Here is an 18,416-nt window from a genome sequence, read left to right on the forward strand (position 1 = left end):
AGTGCAGCGCTCGGGCTGATGTCCCCGCTTCTTCTTCGAGTTTGTCTTTCGGGTTTCGATCCTCCTCAAATTCGTCCGTTTGGACGTAGCCGACGGAGCTCCGACGTAAATTCTTGGCATCTCATTGGGGGAGTGAGGTTAATGTTTCTCGCCATATGGCAAGATTTGATATTAAGTGCTTCAGATCTACGCAAGAATTCAATGGTGATGACTGCGACTTCATGACGTTGGTCCTTAGGGGCACGTGCACGAAGACTTTCCGGCTGTCATTGATGAGGTCAAGCTTGCTCCTGTTGGGGAGCAGCGATAGCGGCACGTCGACGACTTGTTCTGGCGGCAGTAGTGTGGTCGTTTGGTGGCCTCAAAATCTCGATGTAATTTTTATTGTGTTTATAAAATGTTTCGTACTTCCCATGAAATTTTATAATAGTATCGCCCCAAGGGCTGCCAAAGTGTACGGGTTTGGTGACCGCCCCAAGGGTTGCCATTTGTACGGGTTCGATGACCGCCCTTAAGGGCCTCTTAGTGGAATCACGACATCTTGCATTGTGCGAGGGCGTGAGGAGATTACGGTGGCCCTAGTGGCTTCTTGGGGAGCATTGTGCCTCCACACCACTTCAAACGGAGATTAGCATCCGCAAAGGTGTGAACTTCGGGATACATCGTCGTCTCCCCGTGCCTCGGTTATCTCTTACCCGAGCCCTTTACTTATGCACTTTACTTTGTGATAGTTATATTGTTTCTTGTCATATATCTTGCTATCACCTAGTTGTTTATCTTGCTTAGAATAAGTTGTTGGTGCACGTAGGTGAGCCTAGTTGTCGTAGGTTTTGTGCTTGACAAATTAACCACTAGGTTTATTCCGCATTTGTTCAAGTCTAAACCGTAATTATTTTAAAGCGCCCATTCACCCCCCCTTTAGGCGACATCCATGATCTTTCACCGACCCGACCCAAAAAAGCCCGACCCGACCTTGCCTATGGGCCGGGCCTGTGCATAGATTTTGAGCCCGATGGCCAGGCCCGGGCCCGTCGTATTTGCAGTTTAACGAAGAGGCTTGGCCCGAGGCCTGACGGGCTTTGCGTGATGGGCCAGGCTTGGGCCTGATTTTTAGGCCCGACGGCTGGGTCGGACTCGGGCCTATGTTTTTCGTGTCGGGCTTTGGTAGGCTCGATCCGAGTGATGACCAGGTATATTTGATGGTCTTGAAATTTCGATGTAATTTTTATTGCGTTTACAAGATGTTCTGTACTGTAGATGAAATTTTATAATAGATCTGACCTTTAAAATAAAATAAAAAGAGTGTGCTCTAGCAGGTGAGATGGGCGGCACGTGCTGGGTCGCTGTCCCACGAAGCAAAGTGGAGAAGTCTTTTGTTAACGTTAACGATGGACCGAGTTAACGACTACCGACCCGAACGTGCACCTGACCCGACCGACCGAGCACAGACAACACCGGCAGATAGATCTTCCCCGCCACCTTCCCTCCCCCCTGCAACCCAACCCAGCCCCGGCCGATCCCCTCTTCCCTCCTCGCCCTATCGCCGTCCGCGCGCATGCCCGCCGTCCGGTGAGCCGCCCCGCCGCCTCGCCGCCGAAAACCCTAGCGGCGCATTGCTCTCCACCCCGCTCTCCCCCAGCCCCCGCGGATCTGGAGGAGGAGGAGGCCGCCGCCGCATGTCTCTCTTCCGCAAGTTCTTCTACCGCAAGCCCCCGGACGGGCTGCTCGAGATCACCGAGCGCGTCTACGGTTCGTCGCCGTTCCCTCTCCCCGCCCACTCCGTCCGCCACTGCGTCGCACGGCATTTCCCTCCTCCCTCCCTCCCCATTTCCCGTTTCGGCGGCGGCGCCGGCGCATCCGTCGTCGTCGTCGCAGGGTTTCGGATAGATATTAGAACGCCGCGCCAACGTCTTCTTCCTTTCGTTTTGTGTGCGCAGTGTTCGATTCGTGCTTCTCCACCGATGTCTTCGACGACGACAAGTACGGGCAGTACATCGGCGACATCGTCCTGCACCTCCGGAGCCACTTCGCGGACGCCTCCTTCATGGTCTTCAACTTCCGGGAGGAGGAACGGGAGAGCCAGCAGAGCCTGCTGGCCAGCATCCTCTCCATCTACGACATGGTGGTCATGGACTACCCGAGGCATTACGTGGGCTGCCCGCTCCTCACCATGGAGATGATCCACCATTTCCTCAGGTCCGGGGAGAGCTGGCTCTCCATGGACCAGCACAACGTCCTCATAATGCATTGCGAGCGAGGCGGCTGGAACGTGCTCGCCTTCATGCTGGCGGGCCTGCTGCTGTACCGGAAGCAGTTCATGGGCGAGCAGAGGACGCTAGAGATGGTATACAGGCAGGCCCCTCGCGAGCTCATCCAGCTGCTCTCGCCGCTGAACCCCATGCCGTCGCAGATAAGATACCTGCATTACATATGTCGGAGGAACGTGAGCGCAGAGTGGCCACCAGGTGATCGACCTCTTACCTTAGACTGCGTGATATTAAGGAATACCCCGGGCTGTAATGGGGAGGATGGATGTAGACCGATATTCCGTATCTATGGGCAGGATCCTCTACTTGGTACAGATAACACCCCTAAGGTGCTTTTTTCAACACCAAAGAGGAGTAAATACGTTCGGCATTACAAGCGGGTGAGTTTTGGACTATCTTCTATTTGAAGAATTGGCAAACGAATTGCATTCCCTTCACTAGTTTCGCTACTAAACGTGCGTGGATCCGTAAACTGAATATTTGCTTCGTCGATGTTAACATACCATTCTCATTTATTCTCATCTTACTCAGGCAGACTGTGAATTGATTAAGATCGACATCCACTGCCATATTCAAGGAGATGTTGTCCTTGAGTGCATCAGTATGGATGCTGATCAAGAACAGGAAGAGATGATGTTCAGAGTCATGTTCAACACAGCATTTATCAGATCAAACATTCTCATGCTAAACCGTGATGAAATTGATATAATGTGGGATGCAAAAGATCGATTCCCAAAGGAATTCAGAGCCGAGGTATTTAATCATCATTGCAGTCAACTTATTCTTTGTACAGTGTGCAGAAACTGAAGCCTTCTTCGTCCTTTGCTGTTAAAGATTCTTTTTTCAGAAATGGACACTGCAGATCATTTAGATCCCATGGAGATGGCAGGTATAGGGGAGAAGGAGGGCTTACCAATCGAAGCATTTGCAAAGGTTCAAGAGATGTTCAGCATAGTGGACTGGTTAGATCCGAAAGGGGATGCAGCAGTCCAGTTTTTCCAGCGGCTAACCACATATGAAACTATACAGCTGAGGCAGGGATTGGTGTCTCCAAGCAAGAAAGATTTGAGCATTAGAAAAGAAATAGAGCATTTGGAGCTTGGTTCACCGACCAAAACTATACAGCTGAGGCAGGGATTGCTGTCACCAAGCAAGAAAGATTCGAGCATTAGAAAGGAAATAGGGCAATTGAAGCTTGGTTCACCGACCAAAAATGAATCTGACAATGTTCAAAACAAATCAAGCAATGCTGAAAACTCAACAGTCTATATGAACAAAAAGGAATGTGATGGCATACGCAAATTTGCCCCGTTGGACCCAGCCAGTATTTATCAAGGACAATTAGGAAATTCTGTTGTTCCTGAAAACATAAACGCTCAAGTTCATAAGGAAATAACACATGTAGTTGACATCACTACCGAACGATCGTTTTCACTGGAAAAGCCTGACGAGCAATCTAGTCCAGTACAGTGCGCTTCGCCCTCTATGATTATGTCACAGCGGTTTCCACTTTCTAGGTCAAGTTCTGCCTTTCCTAGCAACTCACCTCCAAGATCACTTTCAGCATGCCCTAGATTTTTTAGCGTACCTTCAGCCCTAGGAATTACAGCTTTGTTGGAAGATCATGCTACATTTGGAGGTTCTGAGAATTGTGGTTCAACCATAATTGCACCTACGATGTCAGATCTTTCAAGCGCCACAATCAAAGTTCCGTTAAAACCATCATCAGGACAGCATCCAATAACAGGTTTTTCTCAACAAAATTCTTTTGTTGTACACCCATAACCTGCTGTTGCCTGCAAATTTAACTTTTGATGACGTGACAGGGACTCCGGTTGTAACAAAGGGTATGCCGCCGCCGGCGCCATCACCACCCCCACCCCCTCAGCCATCAGGTCCGGTGTTGTTCGTAGCGTCTGATGCTTTTATGCTGTCCGAGGAAGAAGATGACTTATCTAAGCCGTCTCCGAAGCATTCAGGTTTTGCTGAACCATCTAAATATATTTTAGTTAGTTTTTCCATCTCTAATTAAGCTTCCCCTGTCGCAGCTCCTTCATTGTTGCCCCACCCATCTCCTCCACATGAAGAATCCACATTGCAGTTACCTGGAACTACTACTCTGCCCGCAAATCATCAGCAGTCCTCAAGTAGCAATGCACAAGAATCATCACCAACTTCTACTGCTCTTGCCACCACCTCTACTTCATTCAGACCTCCTTCACCACCTCCACCTCCAGCTTCTCCTGTTAGAATAGTTGGACCTGCTTTGTCTGCACCTAAGTCCTCCCTCAGTAGACCTCCTGCACCCCCTCCACCTCCACCACTTGCTTCTACTTCATCTCCTGCTAGACCTCCTGCACCACCTCCACCTCCACCACTTGCTTCTACTTCATCTCCTGTTCCACCTCCTGCACCACCTCCACCTCCACCACTTGCTTCTACTTCATCAGCTGTTCGACCTCCTGCACCACCTCCACCCCCACCAGTCGCTTCTACTTCAACGGCTGTTCGACCTGCTGCGCCACCTCCACCTCCAACTCCCCCACTTGCTTCTACTTCATCTCCTATTCCGCCTGCTGCACCACCTCCACCACTTTCTCCAACATCATCTGCCATTAGATCTTCAGCACCGCTTCCGCCTCCACCTCCACCTCCACCTCCAGGAATTACTTCTACACCACCGCCACCCAATCATTCATCAAAACAATCTCCTCCTGCTCCACCACCACCTCATGCTCCAAGGTTCTCAAATGATGCCAACCATCCTGGTGCTTCTGGCAATATTGTACCTCCACCAGCACCTCCTGGTCTTAATGCTAATCTGTTTGGTACGAAGGGGCGTGGACCTGCACCTCCTTCAGGCCCAATGTCTAAGAGCCTTCAATCTGGTCAGACTATGTCCAGAAGGTCCAATCTGAAACCACTACACTGGGTGAAAGTTACAAGAGCGATGAAGGGCAGTCTTTGGGCAGAGGGGCAAAAAGCTGATGAAGCTTCAAAGTATCTCTCTAACATCTTGACTGCACCAAAGAATGGTCATATGTATTGCTTTTTTTATGCTAATACATCTTTTGCATGACTTGTGCAGAGCTCCAGTGTTTGACATGTCAGAACTAGAAAATCTTTTCTCAACTGCTCTACCAAATTCAAATTCTAAGCGTTCAGATAAGTCAGGGAGTCGTGCATCTGGGGCAAAACCAGAGAAAATTCATCTTGTGAGTTTTAACAAATAATGTATCATTTTTTTTTGCACGCAAATTGTTCCAGTCAATGTGTATATTCTTGATCTTCATTCCTTTCATGCTTATTTCATTCTTGATTCTCTATTAGTCTATTACATATGGTACATATGATCTCTTGTGAGGGTGCTGCAAGTTATACATTATTTTTCTCTTTTTGGTGCCTTTATGCTAGTGGCAACTGAGTGTGCACAATCTATGTTTCATAGTATATATTGCATGAAGATATAATGAACATATGTCAGAAAACCATATCTAAAATTTAAATGAATCCTACATTTTTATTTTTCTTCTTTTCTCACAAACCACTTTATTATGTAAAAAAGAAATGCTAGCATTAAGAATGGTTAAGTCACAAACCAAAAGCTAGCAGTTAAGAGGTAATTAGTATGGTTTGATCCGGAATTCATTAGACCATAAGTGTGCAATCAAAAGGTAGAGATTTATCAGTGGCTCGGATCAATGGCATCCCGTCCAATTGGTGCTTTTTATTTTAGTATATAGGTTTCACCACATAATCAGTTCCTTTCTTTCTAAGCGCTTATAGCAGATGCATGGTAGACCGTAGAACATATTCAACTGATCAAGGTACTTAGGATCCCAGTTCTTTATGTTAGTTTCCTTCATGGCATGTAGTGACCTTGCTTAGTTTTGCATATGCCATTATGGGTGTTTGTAGCTACTATATATGCCTTCTTATTTTGCTTCGTGTTATTGTTTGTTTTTTCTAACATCAGCTGTTTGGCAATACAGATTGATCTTCGTCGGGCTAACAATTGTGGAATCATGCTTACGAAAGTCAAAATGCCCCTTCCGGACCTAATGGTAAGCTGATGGCCAACTAACCTTTGGCATGTTCTAATTAAAAAATGGTTTTATATAAATATCTGAAGGTATTGATGTAGTCTATTAGATAGACTTCTTTATATAGTCTATTAGATGATGGTGGAGAGTTTTTAAGAAATGACGGTGAGAGAGTGGAATAGCGATTACTGATTAATCATTTCTTACTTAACCTGGAAATGCCTATTATTATGAATTTCTCATTGAAATAACCTGAAATTAATTAAGAAATGAATGTAATGGTTTCTTTTGGTAAGACATTTACTTTATATCTCCATTAATTATACCTATCAATTTTTCCTTTGAGAGCAGAGTGCTATTCTTGCTCTGGATGATACTGTCCTAGATGCTGATCAGGTGGAGAACCTAATTAAGTTCACTCCAACTAAAGAGGAAATAGAACTTCTGAGGGTAATTGTGGTGTTCAGTTTTAGTTCTTTACAAGATTCCTGAAGTTATCAGTTGTCATTACGCATTCTTGTCACCACTACAGGGTTACAAGGGAGATAAGCAAGATCTTGGTGAATGCGAACAGGTGACTTGCTTCCTTTCAGTTTGCTTTACAACTTTGTTACATCTCAAGTGAAACTTCTGGTGTATATACCATGGTTATCAGTATCACAATACGGATCGTAGTATCTTGTGATCTTACGTCCCTACCGCAGCCGATGGATATGTATTACGTAGTGCAGCAGCTATTCGATAATATCGAGTTGGATCACGTTACACGTCATAGAGTCCTTGGTATCACGACGTGAATCAAACCCAAATCCATTGATGCCATTCTAAGTAGCAAAAATCCACTCCACATTGGCACGCAGCAGTGCAGTTGTGTAGCAATTAACCATTGCTGGAGGTAGAACTGCGAAAGGAGTATTTAAGTTGCACATTCTTCCACTCGTTTCATGACGGGGGACTAAAATAATGGAGTTTTGTCATGTGGATGCCAGCAGCCAGTGAAGGACTTGTGTGTGGGTTGTGAAGTTAATGGGCCTAAAGCATTTCTCTTAGGACTGTCCAACAATTCTGCTGATTGCTCGCATTGGACATTGGCCTAAAATCAACTTAAATTTGGCATTTACATGACTGCCCTGCTGCTGGTTATAAATCTGTAGAAGAAATGAGTTTTTTTTTTCGAGAAAACGCAAAAGCTTTGCGTTTCTTTGCATTGAAAAGGAGGGGTTCAGTTACAATCATCCGAGGATGTGCAGGTTACAGCCGGTTAATTAGTGCACATCCAAGGTTTGGGGCAGCACAAGTCGGAGGCCAGGTGCTCCTGCTGCCGCCCATGAGCGGGCCTCGTCCCTAATGCTATCTAGTAGTGTGTTGAGGGAAGGCGTCGCATTATCAAAGACGCAGCTGTTTCGGTGCTTCCAGACCATCCAAGGCACAAGCAATGCGACAGATTTCAGGGCTTTGCGCAGTGTCGGCGGCGTGTCTTCGTTGGCCTGTCTCCACCAGTCCGTAAGCGATGGTTCCTGCAAGGGGATCGGGGCCGGGATGCGAAGCCAGGCCAGTGTCTCGTGCCATGCCTGACGGGCGAGAGGGCATTCCAGCATGAGGTGTCGCATCGTTTCCTGTTGCTGGTCACATAGGAGGCAGCGGGGGTGATGCTGGAGGCCATGGCGAGCCAGCCTCTCAGCCGTCCAGCATCGGTCCTGGTTGGCCAACCAGTGGAAGAACTTGACTCGCGGTGGCGCCCAGCATTTCCAAATCAGCTTCCATGAGTGGCAGGCCGTTGCTCCATGGAAGGTTGCCGTGTAGCAGGACTGCGCAGAGTAGTTGCCGCTCGCTGTCCAGCGCCAAATCAACTTGTCCGGTATGGTGGAAAGCTCGGTGCGCTGCATGATCTGCCAAAGTTGCAGATACTGGCCAATCTCGTGGAGACCTAGGTTTCCTTGGATGTCGCGTGCCCAGGAGTTGCCATTGAGCCCATCCGCCACAGTTCTCGTCGTTCGTCGTTGCTTGGGTATGCAGCCGTATAAGTTGGGCATGAGCTCGCGCACGGATCGGCCGCCAATCCACCGGTCCTCCCAGAGCAGGGCGGACAGCCCATTCCCAAGGATCGTGAATGTGGATGCCCAAAACAGGGCACGTTCCGTGGGCAAAAATTGGAGGTCGAGCCCTTGCCAAGCTCGCTCTGGGTCCGTTCTGGAAAACCATAGCCAGCGTAGTCTCAGGGCGAGGCCGGCCCGCTCGAGGTCTCGCACGCCAAGGCCCCCGAGCTCGATGGGGCGGCACACTCTGCTCCAGTTCACATGGCAGTGTCCACCATTGGCAGCGGCACGGCCAGCCCAGAGGAAGCCGCGCTGGATCTTCTCGATCTGCTTGAGGGTCTTTTTTGGGGGCGCGAATGCAAGCAGTTGGTGCACTGGGATGGCGCACAAGACTGACTTGACCAGCGCGAGGCGCCCGGTTTTAGTCATCAGCCAGGCCTTCCATGTCGGCAGGCGCGCGCCGACCGCGTCCACCATGGGTTGCAGCTGGGCGGCAGATGGGCGGCGTGTGGACATGGGTATGTCGAGGTAGGTGATTGGAAGGTTCGCCGCCGGGCAGCCGAGGTGTGCGATCATCTCCATGGCCGCTTGGTCGCCGTGCAGGATGGTAGCGGAGCTTTTGGTGAAGTTCACCGTCAGACCGGAGGCCTTGCCGAACAAGGCGAGGATTTCCTTGATCGCAGTGGTGTCCTCCATCGTGGCGTGGCAGAAGACCATGACATCGTCGGCATAGAGGGAGATCGCCGGGATGTGACGTCGTGGGTGAAGAGGCTGCAGGATGCCCAGGCTGTGTGCGCGTCGTAGGAGCCGTCCCAGAGTGTCGACGGCGAGCACGAAAAGCTGCGGGGACATGGAGTCGCCCTGCCGGAGCCCTTGTCGGTGCCATATGGGGGGCCGGGCTCGCCGTTCAGGAGGATGCGCGTGCTGGCAGAGGACAGGAGGATGGCCGTCCACTCCAAGAATCTGTTCCCGAATCCGTACCGGCGCAGCACCTCAAAGAGGAAAGGCCATGATAGGGAGTCGAAGGCGCGCGTGAGGTCGAGCTTGAGCATAATTCTCGGAGCTCCCAGTTGGTGCAGCAGCTTGAGTGATTGCTTGACGAGGACGTAGTTGTCGTGCAGGCTCCTTCCCGAGATGAATGCATTTTGGTTGCGGCTAACCAAGTGGTCCAGCTTGGCCCCAAGTCGTAATGAGAGCACCTTGGCGAAAATTTTGGCCACGAGGTGTATCAGGCAGATCGGTCGGTAGTCGCGTAGCCCATGAGCGTCGGCGTTCTTGGGGAGCAGCGTCAGCAATGCCTGGTTGAGCTTGTAGAACCCCCTTCCTCGCAAGTCATAAAGTTGCTGGAACACGTCGAGGAGGTCCTGCCTGATGATGGTCCAGCATGCACGGAGGAACTCCGCTGTGAACTCGTCGGGGCCCGGCGCCTTGCGAGCGGGGAGGCGTTTGACAGCCTCCCAGATCTCCTCCGCGCTGAATGGCGCGTCGAGGTCCGCAAGGTCAGTCGGCTCAATGAGCTGAGACAGGTCCAGGGCGTGCTCACGGATGGTCGCCGTGCCAAGCAAGGCCTCAAAGTGAGCAAAGGCAGCCTCCGCCATGTCGGTGTGGTCCGTGAGCACCCTGCTGTCCGCGGCCAGGCTATAGATGTGATTCTTCTGCCGACGGAACGAGCACTGCCGGTGGAAGAAACTGGTGCTAGCGTCGCCGTCTTTGAGGTTGGCAATTCGGGAACGCTGCCGGGCGATCGTGCGCTCCATGGAAGCGAGCCCAAGATAGGATATCTTGAGCTGCTTACGGAGCCAAGCCTCCGGTGGCGAGAGGCTGCATGATTCCTGGGCGTGGTCGAAGCGCGAGATGAGTTCCCGTGAGATCGCGAGTTTGTCCTTGATATTGCCCGTGGACCTGGAGCTCCAGCTGGTGAGGCGCGCCGCCGTCGCTTGGAGCCGTAGCATGAGGCGGTGGAAGGGATCGGCGTGGTATGTAGAGCCCCAGGCCGCGGTCACCACATCGTGGAATCCGTCCAAGCGTAGCCAGTACTCCTCAAAGTGGAACCGTCTGTGTGAGGTAGGCGTGGGTGAGCAGTCCAGCAGCAACGGTGCATGGTCTGACACCACAGCCGCGAGACATCGTAGGTGGCATCCGCTGGCATCCGCTGTGCTCGTCCTCCCAATCAGCAGTGCAAAGCACCCGGTCGAGCTGCACGAGAGTCGGCGGTGATTGCTCGTTGGACCAAGTGTAGCGCCGCCTGTTGAGGTAGATCTCTTTGAGCGCGAGGTCGTTGGTGAGACGGCGAAATTTGCCCATCATACGCCGGTTGATGTTGCCCGTGTTTTTGTCGTCGTCGCGGAGGATGAGATTGAAGTCGCCGCAAACCATCCATGGTTCAGGGCACTCAGCATGGATCTCGCGAAGCTCCTGCAGGAAGGCGACCTTGTCGGCATCTTCCTGGGGTCCGTATACCACCGTTAGCCACCAAGGTGTGCCTGTGGCTGTGGTCACCTTAGCGGTGATCGCATTGGTGGTGAACATTGGGTCCGTGATGGTCACGGCCCTGCTCTTCCACGCCAGCAAGATGCCGCCACGCGTGCCATCGGCCGGGAGGTATGTGTAGTCATCGAACTCGGAACCAAGCGCCTCCAGGACAATAGCCGAGTAGATCAACTCCATTTTTGTTTCTTGGATGCATACAATGGAGGCCCCGGTGGTGTCCAGCAGCGTCCGGATAGCAAATCGCCGAGCCCGCGCGTTCATGCCGCGTACATTCCAGATAGCAACCTTAAATCCATTTGAAGTTTTTTCCAAGTATATAAATTAATTATACAGAACTAAAATATCACATGGTATCGTGATCCTATGTTACGATCCGATACTGCTGCGGAAAAATGACACTACTTATTATCCCAATACTGAGATACAATTTGCTTCTACTGCAGTTCTTCATGGAGCTTATGAAATTACCCCGTGTGGACTCTAAGCTGAGAGTTTTCTTATTCAAGATTCAGTTTCGATCTCAAGTGAGACATCTGATTCCTTTTCTTCTACTAGGAACTGTATTCTTTTGCTTGGCCTTTTTGGTATTGTATTGTTTAACTGTTAGTTCTTCTCAGGTGTCTGACCTTAAGAGGAATCTGAACGTTGTTAACTCATCTGCTGAAGAGGTGGATACTGTTAATTTGAAATATCATATTGTGCGATTAACATCATGGGTTTCATATTCTTGCTGTGATGTTCATAGATAAGGGGTTCAGTGAAGTTGAAAAGGATTATGCAGACGATTCTTTCTTTGGGAAATGCGTTGAACCAAGGCACTGCTAGAGGTAATACCAATTGTAAAGTGATACTTGTTCAGGAGACATTTAGTAACTGAAGTAATATATATCCTGTGGCACCATTTCTCTTCCTTATTTGAATGCTGTAAATAAATTAAAAGGAGTGACTACCGAACATGGATCCATAATTGTTACCTTCACTCTCGACTTGCAATCCACAATGAAGCAACATGCTTAACATTGGTTTATCTGCATGTAAAAGTATGTACTCGATGATTCTCTCAAGATAAGAGTAGTAAATTTTCCTCTAAAAAGGATGACAGTGGTAATATTTTTATTACTTCATGGTATGTTGAAGACTGATAATAGATTCTGAAGTTTTGGTTTAAGTACCGTATGCAGTCATAACTTTGTGGCGTTTGAATTTTTAACTCAAATGACTGAAGCGGAGCATTTCATCATGATACGAAGCCTAATTAGTAGTTAGTTCTTCCTCTTTAAATAGTTTAGGTATGCAATCTGTCATAGTGAGTTGTTGGCTGATATATTTGCTGTGAACTTAACGTTCATTTGTAATTTGCAATACGTAAAGTTCAGCTAGTAATTTAAGTACTCCCTCTGATGCATATTAATTGTCGCTGATTTAGTACAAAGTTGGAGGGAGTACTAGATTTGGAATATAATTATATATTTCTTCTGAAGTTTGTACAGTTTGGATTATATGAAAATTGTTTTGCGTCAATAATTTATTATAGGTATGTAGAATGTACCATCAGGTAAACACATGAGGCGAACCGGTGTGTGCACTAGATGCCCCTTTTTAGAGCTCTGGCTGTATGAATATTAGTAATATAGCGCACCATGCACCAATTTGGTAAAAGTTTGTACTGTATATAATGTATATAAAGCATGTATATTCTTGTTTACTTCTAATTGAAAAAGAAAGCATGCACAAATGTGTTTTATACAGGTGAGGTGTCAAATTTTCCTAGGCATTTCTGTTAAGATAATGGACACAACAGTAGTATGTTATTAATCATCGTCCGTGTTTCAGGCTTTCGGTGTGTTGTCATTATTCATAGTTTTCCGCATAGGTCCCAGAGAATTGAAATACAACACTGCGATACGATGGCACAATTTTCATGCTAATCATCTTATATGAACTTTATTAGCTTTTTTATAATTCAATATGCATTGTTTAATTTCTTTTGATTGCTCGTTGCTTTTATTTCCTGGCTGCACTACAGTTCGTTTTGTTTATTGTAGGTTCTGCTGTTGGATTCAGGTTGGATAGCTTACTCAAATTAAGCGATACCCGTGCACGGAACAATAAGATGACCTTAATGCATTATTTATCCAAGGTATACATCTGTTCATATAGAAAAGTAGATAGTTTCAGTACTAACTTTTATTCCTTGCTAGAAAACGTTTTTATGTTGGTGTGGATCATGTAAAATACAAAATTAAATGTAGAATTTTTTTGCGTTCCAGAATATACAAGTTCAAATCATATCTACTAACTGGTATATCATGCATAGGAATCTCAAATTCTCGGGTTAGCCAACAATTTTAATGGATAAACCTTCTTAGTCAAATTCATCATTACCTAGCCTGGATGCCGTGCATATAAAAATCTTTGCTTCTACAATACCATTGTAATAAGTAACCACATAATGTAGAAAGCTTGCATAACATGTTGTCCAGTGGATACTGGTATTTTGATGAGAATTGAGAAGCCTGGAAAGAGCTAATAACTTTACAGGAACCTTGTTTGAAATTACCTATGCTCATATTTAAGTTATCTTGATGGAACATTTCCCAGTTGTTTTGCTTATCCTGCAATTGATGCAATTAGTTAACTTGAGGTGCATATCTAGTTTGGTGTGTCATACTTAATTTCTTCGGTGTGCTGGGTTGTGTTCATGTATTTTCTCTGTTATTTTTCTCACTTTTTCGATGCGGCTTTGAACTAAGTCTTAGCTTTCTGAGGATACTGTCTTATGAGGTTCATACCTTTGAAGTGGATCTAAGCCCTCTCCAACTTGTCATTGTGATATGCTTACAAATTCGGTTAGGTCCTCTTCGTAGGAAGTCTGAACTGCAGTTGATATGCTTGAATTACTCAATTTGTCATATCACCGCAGGTGCTGTCTGAGAAACTTCCAGAACTTCTTGACTTTCCTAAAGATTTGGCTAGCTTGGAGTTGGCAGCAAAGGTATTAGATCTGACGTGGTATTCGATGTTTTGGTCACTCTGGATATTGACAATCAATGATGCATTGATTGAGTTACTAGAGAACTATTTGGCTGAATGCAGATACAATTAAAGTCTTTAGCAGAAGAAATGCAGGCCATAAACAAAGGGCTCGAGAAAGTGGAGCAAGAATTAACTATATCTGAAAATGATGGTCCTGTGTCGGAGATCTTTTGTAAGGTAACTATAACAATTGTGTTATTTTTTTCTTTTCTTTTTAAAATATGCTTTAGTACCCAACGATTGCAACTGTTTGACTGCAATATAGTCCGTGTGTACTGCCATGGTACTGGCAAGATTTTTTGCTTGAAGTATTACACCATCATGATTCCACCAAACTTAAGTACCTTCCTTTTACAGACACTGAAGGGCTTCCTCAGTGGTGCTGAAGCCGAAGTTAGAGCCTTGACTTCACTTTATTCTAATGTGGTATGTGTATCTCTTTAAGCAAGAGTCATTTGTGCTGTAACACGCTGGCATATTGGTGGTAGCCCATGTGACCCATGTTGGTACAGTGCAGTAGTGCTAGAATTAGCTCAATATGAAGAGTTTAGATAAATACTGAAAGTAACGTTGTAAGAAGCCAAACTACTTTTCATATATAAGTTCCACACCAAAGGGTCTAGGTCATGGAATCTGGGTTAGAAAAATATTTGTCCTCAAAGAGATCTCTGAAGACATGAAATGCGATTTAGGTAGCTGCAGGCTGGAATTTGTAAAGTATAGGTTCTTCTTTCCAGGAACATGCAGGAGAGCTGTATGTGAATGCATTAGATAGAAAAAAGAATTACACGGAGTTAGGCTCTAGGGGCATGCCCCAAAGAGCCGAACAGAAAACAACAGCCAAAAGTTACAGCGTACAAAGACCCAAAACAACCGAAAAACCCTTGCCTCCAGTTTATTCATATCTGCAATGACTGGAGAGAAAATCAGATTAAGGGGTTGTCGCGTGTGTGGACACAACACCTGGGAGCTTTGGTGCCCCTTTTTGGTTCGGTGAGGGGCGAGGAGACGAACGAATCCTATCACTATGACACGAAGAACTTACCCAGGTTCGGGCTGCTGGGGAGCGTAATACCCTACGTCCTGCTTGGTTGTTTTGATGGATGTGTGGAACAAGGTTACAAATGCACTGATTCCGTTCTAGGAATATGCAATGTGTGTGTGTGTTTATAGTTGCAAGGGGCTACCAGTCACTACAAAGAGATAAATGCGGTGGTTGTATAGTGGGGTACAATGCAGTGTAGAGGCGAACGGCACGTGCCACTGTGCCACCTTGCTGGGAGCAGGCGCACATCCCATCCGTCACCAATGTTAACTTCTGCGTCTGCCACTGTAGCTTGCGTCACCAAGTGGCTCACATGCGGGAGAAAGCCTGCAGAGCGCCAGCAGGCACACAACTTGCCCGCCAAGGGATGTCGTGCATGCACGCCAGCTGCGCTCCACCCTATGGCTGGCCACCGCAGGCCTAGGCTGCCGCCCTCTGAGCCGTCCCGTCATACGCCCGCCAGCAATCAGGTTGTTGGCGGGGTTTCGGGGCACCCGTGGGAGGCAAGCCATGGGGATGGGGTTCTCGGGAGGAAGCCCATTCCCGTAGAGGTTTTGACCGTGCCGCTGATGTCGTGGACTGGCCTCTCTCCAGCTTGATGATCTTGCCGGTGAGAGTCTTCACAAAGATCTGCATCTTGTGGTCTTGGCGAAGATCTGCATGCCACCTGAGGAGGGGCATGGTCTTGGACACGCAGGCAAGCTGCCCTTGCCACCCGTTGGTAGGACTGCTGCGGCCCACGCAAGACGGATCCGTCGGACCCTGGTTTCCACGGGGCCGACAGAGGCGCATAAATGTTTTCAAATATTCTTTTGTTTCCCCTTCCTTATGTGCCATGTGAAGGCTATCAAAGGCTCTTTATCTCTGAAGTTTTCACCTCAATTCTAGCACCCATTCCTGAAACTGAGCATTAAGAATAGGTTTGATTTCCTTGATCTTGGCAATCCTCATACTCCATGAGATTACAGTCAGTGATACCGCAGCCAAGCAGAAGATGATCGATGTCTTCATTGCTAGATTGGCAGAAGATGCAAGAAGTGTTATTCGGAATGCCATGTTTAGTGAGTCTGCCCGTTCAACAGTATGGAGTTAAGGGTGAAAATTAGACTTAAGAGGTTGTTGAGGAACCAAAGCTTGACCTTCTTCTCATCAAGATAGGTGAACAAAGTTATTTTGTAAGCCTCAATACGTGAAAATTCGAAATGTTGGGAAGAAACAAGTTCAATATTATTGAATAAATATATAAGTAAGCAGTGGTTCGAAAGTAATGTAAAATAAAGAAGACTTACAAATACACTAAGTTAGTACAAAGTTGAGACACTTATTTTGGGACGGAGGCAGTGCATATTTGAAAGTAATGTAAAATAAAGAAGACTTCAAATACTCTTTAGTACAAAGTTGAGACACTTACTTTGGGACGGAGGCAGTACATATTATTGTGTTGCTTCCAGTATCTTCTTATAATATTTTTTGCACATGTGTTTAAAGTTCTGTCCTCTATTTAGATTTCTGTTTAAATGCTGAATTTCTTGAATGCCATTTATTTTGTTTTATGTTACCTATTTTATCTCAATCTTATAAGATTTTGTGGCTTTTATCAACTCAATTTATGACTTTCTCTTGGTCGTCGGTAATCTGCAAAACATTTTTATTTTTAATGTTCTATATGGATTGTTCACTATCAACACATTTGAACCTTGAAATTATATGTTCTCTTTGCACGTATATGAAAAAAATTCTTCGGGTTTTAACGATTGCACTATTTATATATCTCAAACCATTCAATTTTTCTGTGCTTCATGATATGTAATAATTCTAAATATTTCTTATAGTTATTGCTTCAGCCCTTTTATGGCATGTCAGAATTTTCCCTAGTTACCGTAGGACCTGAGCACTTCCTTTGAAAATTTAACGAAATTCATGTGTTCCAAATATGCCCTTGTTTTTTTCGTTGTTACTTGAATTATTTCATTTGCCAAATTTGATCAAATTATTTCCTTCTACAATATGTGAAATGCTTTTTGTTTGTTTGAACTGATATTGAGGTTGTAATTTTTTGTAAAGACGGAACTTCGTCAACTGATCAGTATTAATTAGACTGGGGTCTCAGTTAAAAAATGTTGGATTCGACAGGATTGCATTCTGGTGCTACAAGGGAGCAGTGATGAATTGTAATCCTTTTCTATAGAAGATGAATGGCAATTTTGGCATCCAGTCATTTGTGCAATTGATTTACTTTCATTTATAATTAATTTAAGTGCAATTCTGAACCTTGCAGGGCAGGAATGCAGATGCATTAGCACTTTATTTTGGAGAAGATCCAGCACGTTGTCCATTTGAGCAAGGTGAAGCTAGCATGATATTCGAGTTCTGTGTAGCTGTTCTTGAAATTAGTTTAGATTAGTTATTACTTTGAGAGAAAGTGCTGATACTACTCTAACAAATCCTTCCAAAATCTCCATGTTTTGCAGTGGTCACAACGCTCCACAACTTTGTGAAATTGTTCACGCGTTCGCATGAAGAGAACTGCAAGCAGTTGGACCTTGAAAAGAAGAAGGCTCTGAAGGAAGCGGAAGCAGAACCAGAAAAGGCTAAGGGGGAATCGGAAAATGAGAAAGATAAGCTCAGTCATCCAATCGAAGAGCTAGACATCTCACTTCAATCACGACCACAAACTGCCAGTGCCAAATGATGACCTCTTTTTACCAGAAGAACCTGGTGCTTTCTCTATGGCAGATGCACACTGGATATGTATGTTGCCCTGGGCATTAGTTACCAGGGATGCCAGTAAACCTGCAGCAACAAGAAGGCCATCGAATACACCGGTAAACATCCTAGCCTTTTGCAAACACATGTTATTTGCGCAAGCTGAAGGATGACTGTTTAATTTTCAAAAAGTAATAAGCGCACTTCACTTTGGATACATCATTTTCGTCTTCACCAGCTCATTCAAAAGTTCTATGCCTGCAGTTATACTTGTAACAGAGGGATTCCCGGAGAAAGTCATCCCTGGCGACAAAGCTGTATAGTTCTAACATAATAATAGTTCGTTTGGGTACTAGTGTTGAGCAAAATGTAGAATTAAGTTATATGTAACTAGTGTTGAGCAAAATGTAAAATAAATTTTGGTCAATAAAAATGGGTTCTTCCCATGTGGTGACAATAGAAAGGGCTGTCTTCTCTGCGGGACAATAGAAATGGTTGTTTATACTCCCTGCGTGACCCAACTTTATACTAACTTTGTATTAAAGTTAGTACATGTTCTTCCCATGTGGTGACAATAGAAAGGGCTGTCTTCTCTGCGGGACAATAGAAATGGTTGTTTATACTCCCTCCGTGACCCAACTTTATACTAACTTTGTATTGAAGTTAGTACATGTTCTTCCCATGTGGTGATAATAGAAAGGGCTGTCTTCTCTGCGGGACAATAGAAATGGTTGTTTATACTCCCTCCGTGACCCAACTTTATACTAACTTTGTATTAAAGTTAGTACAAAGT

At 46.1% G+C, this 18,416-nt stretch overlaps 1 protein-coding gene across 3 annotated transcripts; it reads left to right on the forward strand.

Moving 5' to 3' along the window:
• Nucleotides 1–1,452: 1,452 nt before the first annotated feature.
• Nucleotides 1,453–18,127, forward strand: LOC119323384 (formin-like protein 6). 3 transcript variants are annotated; one of them, XM_037597029.1, is made up of 20 exons: nucleotides 1,453–1,749; nucleotides 1,938–2,647; nucleotides 2,799–3,020; nucleotides 3,102–4,014; nucleotides 4,094–4,246; nucleotides 4,316–5,267; nucleotides 5,356–5,482; nucleotides 6,260–6,331; nucleotides 6,662–6,760; nucleotides 6,843–6,884; nucleotides 11,280–11,360; nucleotides 11,454–11,504; nucleotides 11,582–11,663; nucleotides 12,882–12,976; nucleotides 13,760–13,831; nucleotides 13,933–14,049; nucleotides 14,230–14,298; nucleotides 17,196–17,262; nucleotides 17,389–17,742; nucleotides 17,888–18,127. In XM_037597029.1, exons 1-19 carry the CDS (start codon nucleotides 1,677–1,679, stop codon nucleotides 17,607–17,609), a joined length of 4,218 nt encoding a protein of 1,405 aa, XP_037452926.1. In that variant the 5' UTR covers nucleotides 1,453–1,676; the 3' UTR covers nucleotides 17,610–17,742; nucleotides 17,888–18,127. The 3 variants fall into 3 exon arrangements, with proteins under 3 accessions (XP_037452926.1, XP_037452933.1, XP_037452940.1); XM_037597036.1 differs by lacking the exon at nucleotides 14,230–14,298; XM_037597043.1 differs by lacking the exons at nucleotides 12,882–12,976; nucleotides 13,760–13,831; nucleotides 13,933–14,049; ... (2 more) ...; nucleotides 17,389–17,742; nucleotides 17,888–18,127 and having other exon boundaries at nucleotides 11,444–11,504; nucleotides 11,582–11,665.
• The last annotated feature ends 289 nt before the right edge of the window (nucleotides 18,128–18,416 follow it).

The sequence above is a fragment of the Triticum dicoccoides genome, chromosome 1B, assembly GCF_002162155.2.
Source record: "Triticum dicoccoides isolate Atlit2015 ecotype Zavitan chromosome 1B, WEW_v2.0, whole genome shotgun sequence".
Taxonomy (NCBI): Eukaryota; Viridiplantae; Streptophyta; class Magnoliopsida; order Poales; family Poaceae; genus Triticum; species Triticum dicoccoides.

Bases quoted from the DNA above. Each gene is read 5' to 3' on its own strand.
- LOC119323384 (XM_037597029.1), top strand. From the start codon at position 1,677: ATGTCTCTCTTCCGCAAGTTCTTCTACCGCAAGCCCCCGGACGGGCTG. The intron at 4,015-4,093 runs GTTTTTCTCAAC...ATGACGTGACAG, and splicing joins AGGACAGCATCCAATAACAG to GGACTCCGGTTGTAACAAAG. The intron at 6,885-11,279 runs GTGACTTGCTTC...CTTCTACTGCAG, and splicing joins ATCTTGGTGAATGCGAACAG to TTCTTCATGGAGCTTATGAA.